Here is a 7,556-nt window from a genome sequence, read left to right as displayed (position 1 = left end):
GCTTTAGGGGGAGAGCTTCTCTCGGCATCCCTCGGCGTTTTCCCGCTCGGGGCAGGCTCTTTGGCAGGCGCTGCTCTCACCCCGGCCAGGACCCGGGGGCGGTGCGGCGGTGAGGGCTCCGCGGGGCCGCAGCAGCAGTAGCACGGGGTGGGTGTCGCCTCGCCATGGCCAAGCACCACCCGGACCTCATCTTCTGCCGCAAGCAGGCGGGTGTCGGTGGGTGCCCGGGGAAGAGCATGAGGGTTCCCTTCGCCCCTTTTCCCGCCGCGGGGCGGGCGGGAGGCGCGCGCGCGCGGTACCGGCCGTGGGGCCCGCGCGCGGCCCTTGGGCCCGGCCGAGGCGCGGGAGCGGCGGCGCGCGCCACCCGCTCCTTCCTCCCTCCCTCCCTCTTTTGTTTTCTTTCTTTCTTTCTTTCTTTTTTTTTTTTTTTTTTTTTTTTTTTTTCCCGTGCGTTTTGGATCCAGCAGCATTTGGAAGCATCTTTGTGGCTGCGAGGCAAAAGTTGTCTTCCGGGTTATTCCTGTAATACAGATAACGGGATTTACCCCTGTCGCATCTGAGTCAGAGTTTGGGTCAGGGTTCAGAGAACTCTTAGACAAGATTAGAAGTTGAGGTATCCCTTCCAGGTTTTTGTCACTCCTTGGAAAAGCAAATTTAACGAGAAGCTTTCTGTTAGATCCATAAAGGCGAAGCAGTCAACTGCACTGTCCACAGTAAATCTCTTTTCAGAATAATCAGTGCTTCTAACCATCTGTCTGTGTTGAAAAGTCGTGTCCTGACAAATCTCTTCTCTCTCAGGCTTCAGACAAATCAATATTTAGTCTTTGTGGATGTGCACATCTAGTCTTTAGAAGTCAATATTTATTAAATTTATCCAAGTTCCTAACATCATTGTTGTGAATGTCCCAGAGAAGTGACAAAACTTCTAAGACACATTTAACTACCTTCATGTTCTAAAGCAAAGAAGGTATTTGGACTGCTTTAAACAAACACTTGATTTTGGATTTTTCTCCCCACTAAAACCAGTGTAAAAGCTGTGCCAAGACTCACCTACAACATTTCCTTCAGTCAGACACACTGGCTCTGTTTGAAATGGAATGATGAATGTAGGTGTTCTTACTGCAAAGGGGTGTCATTTTGCATTCATAGTGCATCTTTGGTCCTGGTAAATCTCTCCAGGAGGATATATATTGTTTATCGTAATTGTTTGTATTTATGCTCAAACTGTTTCTGTAATTTAACCTTTAATTTTTTAAGGACTGCTCATTGCAGAAGATAATTATTTGACATTCAAGCTTGTACTTACTTGGATTTTCTCCTGCCTCAAATATTTTTTCTTTTTTTTTCCCCAGCAATTGGAAGACTCTGTGAAAAATGTAAGTATAGCATCCACATTTAGTGGCTTGAGAGTGTGATGTTGTGGTTAGAGCATGCAGTTTGGATTTGAAGGCTGCAATCTATTTTTGCTTTGACCCCAAACTTAATGGCACTCTTTGAGAAGGGAGCAATTACCTTAACATTGCAAGTGTAGCTCAAGGAATACTTAAAAAGTTGCAAGCTCAAACAGACTCTCACACAAACGCAAACGTCCCAGAGTACCTGCTGACAGCATTTCTAGTGGCTGAGGCTACAGTGCCTGCTTCACTGGATCCTTGTAATCTGCAATACCAAAATATCATCCTTATCATTTTAAAGCAGGGGAAAAATGCATTTTTGGGTTTTGGCTTCATCATACTGCAAGAAAGGTTCCCATTAGCATCTGGGAGAAGAAGAAATGGAGGGCAAACATCTAAAGTTAGAGCAGGAAAAACACCCATGGAATCAAATTATTAGCTGTGAAAGGGGAGAAAGAGTGTGATCTGTTGTTAGATCCTTGTGTTCTGTTGTTAAAACATGTAGGGGAACAGAACAAACCGGTGAGTAGTTTGACTCAAAAACAGCGTGAGAATAAGTAAAGTGGGAGAAGGACAGTCTGAAGCAAGAAGATCATTTTCAAGAGCACCTGACAGTGAAACAGATTCCCATTGGTAGTAGCTGAGGGCTGTCACACCAGAGATTTAAGAGCAGGTTAGGCAAGCTGTTGTGGGAGTCAGGATTAGATACCTTGGGAACTGGTAATAGGATATGAAGCCTTTTATCTGTAGGTCAGTGTTTTGGTTAAGGTCCAGCTCAGCAGAAACTGTCCCTGACATCTGATGGCTCCTTGCCTGTGTGATATCAGTACTTGAATTTCACTCAGTTCCTTGTGAGAGCACAAGAGCAACTTTCATGAAATGGCTGCTTATGCCAGTTTGCCCTTCCTTTGGCCTTGTCACAGATGAAGGATTAAAGGGACCATGAGTACAATCTCTTTGAGCATAGTAACTTCAGACTTTTGTTGATGTGGCACTGTAGGAGAAGCTTACAGTGCTGCTTCTGTGTAGGTAAGGACTCTAGTCCTCTCAGTGTGGCTTTTTTTCTTTTGCAAATGAATAAGTCAGGAAAAGTTCTAGAGTAAAAGTAGTGCTACAATCTAAGCAAGTCTTGGCTAATCACAAAGTAATTTTGTGTTTCTTCTCTGACTGTGAATGAATGACTAAATTTAAAAAAAACCCTCAAACATTGCAGGCTACAGCTCTTGTTCCTGTCAAGTCTGTGTGAAATACAAAGTTGTGCCCTGTGCCTGCAAGGCACGTTTCTGCAGTTCAGCTGTATTGTCTTTGAGAGTACAGGGAAGTTATTTGACCAGGAAGCTTCTCCTGTGATGTGGGGTGGCAGAAAGGACATTCTGTGAGCAGAGGCTGTGCTGTTCTCACAGGTGATGGCAAGTGTGTGATCTGTGACTCCTACGTGCGGCCCTGCACCCTGGTGCGCATCTGTGACGAGTGCAACTACGGCTCCTACCAGGGCCGCTGCGTCATCTGCGGGGGGCCTGGCGTGTCCGACGCCTACTACTGCAAGGAGTGCACCATCCAGGAAAAGGATGTAAGTTGCCATCCCTGCTGCATTGTAGTCATGCTTACCTTTAAGGGGCTTGGAGCTGCTGAAATTAGTGCTGGGACGATTAGCTCTTGTCTGAAACCTTTATTCCCCTGTTGATTGGTCTCTGTGTTAGCAAAGCATTTTGAGGTATTGTAACTCTTCATTCTAAGGATCTCTGACTGTTTTGCATACTCACAGTTCATTTCCTCCACACACTGCTTGTTACCACTTCAGGTTGTTATCTTAGTACAGCTCCAGCCTAGGTTTCACCAGGGTCAGAAATATTGCAGACACTGCAAGGCAGTGGCAGAAGCAGCTCCTCCCTAAAGTCCATTATGAGCCAGTGATTAAGAGTACATATGGTACTATAAGGCCTGTGGAATCAAAACCTTTGTTTTCCCTTGAATAACAAGGTAAAGTTGGTCCTTAGTGTGGTAATTGTGTTTCACAAGTTTGATGCTTCTTGTATAATTTCAGTGGGATACAGTTTATATTTTCTTACTCTTTTCTGGATTTGTCTGTATTGTAGATACTTCTCTTTCTGCTAATGCTTTTTGGTATAATGGTCCCTTTTGTCTATAGCCAGAGCTATCATCTTTTTACAATATTGTGCTGAAAGCCATTGCATGTGGGAAATGAGGCAGCTGTTCACCCCTTGTAAGGCTTTTGTTAATAATCCAACACATTAATTCTAAATTAAACACATTAATTAATGTGTTAATTCTGCACAATGGGTGCAGAACATGAATTGCGACAAAGCATTAGAAAGACCTTACAGGAGAACAAGAACATGATGCTTACAGTTCTGCTATCCTAGAATATAGGCCTGGTAGCTGTGAGAGTGTCTGTTAAAAGTTGTTTGTGCTCTGCAAATGTCATTTCCTACACACCCTAATGACTGTGAAGAACGTGCTGAGAGAGTGGTTCAGAGTGATTTACAGGAGTGTCCTCAGCTGAGTGAGTTGCTGCTTTAACTCTCTCTAGTGCCTGTTTTCTCTAGAGGCCTGCAGCCAAATCCAGAACAGGAGCAGGTCCTCCTTTCAGTTTAGTCATTAGATCTAACAGGACCATAATCTTTCTCTGTATCCAAATATGGATATAAGTGCTTTGATGGGGGTGCTGCTTCCTACTTTATAAATGCTGTGAGAAACAGTAATTTTGTTCACTTACCTTTGGAATGAAGATGCCTGGCTTTATAAGTCATGAGCAAAATAGGCTTGGTTTTAGTTTTATCGATTCATAGGGATTCCCAACATGTGTTTTTCATAACCTAAGATTACCTGTATCTTATGTTTGGTTCAGGTGTGAAATAACCAGCTGCTCTGTCAAGGAGGACTGTAGAAAACATAGAGCTAGAGAAGAATAACAGGTCTGGAGTTAGAAAAGAATAACAGGTCTGGGGTGACCTGGGTGAATGCTGCTGTGAGTGAAGAAAGTTGCTCTGTAGCAGAAAACTCAGATGTTATATATTATTGCATATGTGAAGTTGCAGATCTGAAACAGCAGATTTGACATGATTTGTTGCAGGATTGAAGAATGCTTGCACAAGCATAGGGAGCCCAGAAGGAGAAAAAATTAAGTGTGCTGCTGCCTGTCACAATTATGGTATCTGATGCTGATGTGAATAAGAAAACCAGATAGGCAGAGCTCTATACCTGAAGCTTTAACAGTCCAAGGCTTCAGCTACAGCATTTTCATCATCCTCAGAGAAAGACTGGAAAAAACAGTGAAGCAAGAAAGCAAATAAAATGGATGGCAGAGACAGACTGCTATTGGGCACAAAGCAAAGGACCTGGTTACTCTTGCTCATTTGTTCTGGTGGAGGAAAGAATGAAGTATTGTTTCAGCCCACTTTGATCTGTGGGTAAAGGCCTGAATCCCACCTTGTCACCCAGGACATCAGTGAGTTGCAAATAGTAATCTTTTCTTGGAGAAAGGAGGGTGCTCACGAGCTGTGTCCTTAGGAGGAGGTGGAAGAATGAACAGAGCCCTGCAATAAGGCTGTCAAGATTTGAACAGACTCCATGGATTGTGGGAGGAAGTCTTGAAAGAGTCCTACTATTGAGGTTCAAAATGAAATAAGTAGACAGTAGCTAGAAATGGGTCGTGGCAGGTGTATGGGGGAGGGATGATTTCTGTTCCCCACCTCTCCTGTGATTTCCATCATGCAGATCCTCCCCACCAGATTGCATCTCTGGCATGGGAGCCAGGCAGCTTGGGTGCAGATTCTACAGCATCTGACATCTGCCCAGGGGCTTTCTAAATCTAAAGCACTCAGGCTTGCACTTCAGCCTAGGACATGTGTTCCTCTGCCTGCTGGGTCCCTCACAATGCTGTGGCCAGCCATAATGTTTTGCCCTAAAGAATTATGCAGGTGCTGGGCTCAGGTGGCCCACGGGCAAATTTTCCCAGGTATACGAAGAGGGCATTTCTGATTTGGTTTTGCAACCACACCTCTCAGGAGGGCCTTCCCTACTCCCCTTGCTTTTCTCAAGGCTTTTTTCTCACCATCTGCTGGAATTCAGGTATAAGAACTTATATATGTAGCTGCTGTGGGTAGTTGACCCTACAGCCTCTGCAGTAATCAATCCAGGATACAAGAAATCTGAGATTCAGTTCTGCTGTCACTGCTGAGGGGTTCCTAAACACAAGAATGGTTTGGTGACATCTAGAACAGCAAGATTCTTCTTTGCTAAGGAGGGGAAAGGTTATTCCTCTGGGTCCTAGAAGTCCTGCATATCCTGATTTAGAAAGAATTCAGTCTCGTGGCACAGCACATCCTTTTCATTAAATGGCTGATGTTATATGAACTGTTTTCCATTTTGGCCCTGAGGGAAACCATGTCCTGCAGTAATGCTGAAGAGACATCCATGCTCTTCTCTGTTCCACTATCTTACTGGTAACCGTCACTGGAGAGCAATTTGTACAGGTGTTTGAAATGTGTTGAGGACAGGGCAATGAGTGTGGGAACTGAGAATCTGCTACAGCTATGATGTTGTTCTGTGTTTGCTCGTTTCCTAACTTGCATTTTCTTTTCTTACAGAGAGATGGTTGCCCTAAGATCGTCAACCTAGGCAGTTCCAAGACAGATCTTTTCTATGAAAGGAAAAAGTATGGCTTCAAGAAGAGGTGATCCTATTCGTACGTGGCTACCTCCTGTTGGGTTGGCAAGAGGGTCTTGGAACATCTCTGGACTTTACTCTTATTGAAAACTCATTGATTATTTTTTTCTAAAGCAATACAAATTCAGTAAGATACTTAGGGTTGAAAAAATAACAGACTGAGTGGGGACTGAAACCTGATGAGAACCAATGATGAAAGAGGGCAAATGAAGATTACTGTCTCTTGCCTTTGCAGAAGCTCTGCTAGTAGTTGCCCCAGCTCTATCCAAAGCAGAGTGGGCAAGCACTTAGAAGGAGCCATGTAAAAATGGAAAGTGCTGTTTTTAGTGTGGAGAAACACCTTGAGGTTGTTCTTACTGGGCCTCCTCTCAATTTTTTGAAATTGCCCCATCCATCAGTGTTGAAGAACAAAACACCAATCCGCTCCCCTCCTTCCTTCAGTATATTTCCATGCTGCTGTGTTTTGTAAGGAATCTGCTCATGTCTGGTACCTTCCTAGGGAGAGCACAGCTGTTCCATGTTTTCTTTGACAGATAAATCCAAGGCCATTTCTTGTAACCATTCCTGTAGGATGCATACCAATAAAGCTTTTCCTTTTGGGTTTTTATTTTTGGTACAACAAGGATTTCTATTTGGTTCATTCTGTGCCTAGCCTCTCTGGAGCTTGCTGGGAACACAGAGGATTAGCCCAGCTAGCACTTCACAATGGGTTATCTGGTTTCTGCTTATGGCCACGTGACCTTGCCACAAGGAGCTTCAGGGAACGGCTGGTGCTTTTGTCTGCCTGTGATCCCAGCCACTGATCATTTTGTCCCGTAGCATGAGGATCGCTGAGCTTGTAACCCTTATCCTGGCTAATACGGCCGTGGATGTTGTTTCACCATGCAAACATCCAATCCCTTTCTGAACCTACTAAGCTATTTGACTGGCTATCCTGTTCCTGTGAATAAGTTAAAGCCTTCCCTGCTGTAAGGGGAAACCAACCATTGTGTTCTGGGCTATTGGCCGTGTGCGTGGTGGAAACCAGAGGCTGCTTGTTAGTCAAATACCAGGAGAGGCTAAAAGCAGTCTGTTGGCTCAGCAAAGATCTGGGAACAGGGCCTTTGTGCAGAGGCGGAACTGAGTTCCCCACGGGTGTGTACTCCTCAGATGGTTAAAGCAGGATCCTGGCTCAGTGTGCCCTGCAGTCCTTCAAGCACTTGCAGTCTGAGCAGAGCATGTGCCACACTAACACAGTTGTCTTTGTGAAGTTTTGGGGTGCAGAGCCCCAAAAACTGTTTTAGTGCCCCTTCCAGGATTTCAGCTATTCCCTTGAGGCTAGTACCAATTCCTCTAACTACTCCTTGGCTTAAATACCTCTTGTACCTGCTCCAACCATTTGGATAAAAGTGAAAAGCATACAAGTTGTTATTATCCTCTCCTCAAAAATAATTTTTCCCTGCTGCAGCTGGCTGTAGCTGTCACTGGCCCTGC

General features: G+C 44.6%; 1 protein-coding gene across 1 annotated transcript; it reads left to right on the top strand.

Moving 5' to 3' along the window:
* The first annotated feature begins 14 nt into the window (after window positions 1-14).
* PHF5A (PHD finger protein 5A) lies at window positions 15-6,690 on the top strand. Its single transcript, XM_071423006.1, has 4 exons — window positions 15-216; window positions 1,353-1,376; window positions 2,798-2,964; window positions 6,005-6,690. The coding sequence occupies exons 1-4, from the start codon at window positions 165-167 to the stop codon at window positions 6,092-6,094; spliced, it is 333 nt and encodes a 110-aa protein (XP_071279107.1). The 5' UTR covers window positions 15-164; the 3' UTR covers window positions 6,095-6,690.
* Window positions 6,691-7,556: the final 866 nt, after the last annotated feature.

The sequence above is a fragment of the Agelaius tricolor genome, unplaced genomic scaffold (genome assembly GCF_023055355.1).
Source record: "Agelaius tricolor isolate 1412-34295 unplaced genomic scaffold, bAgeTri1.0.p SCAF_3, whole genome shotgun sequence".
NCBI classification, from domain to species: Eukaryota; Metazoa; Chordata; class Aves; order Passeriformes; family Icteridae; genus Agelaius; species Agelaius tricolor.
The sequence above is the reverse complement of the archived record's forward strand: the minus strand, read 5'-3'. Positions and strand labels throughout refer to the sequence as shown.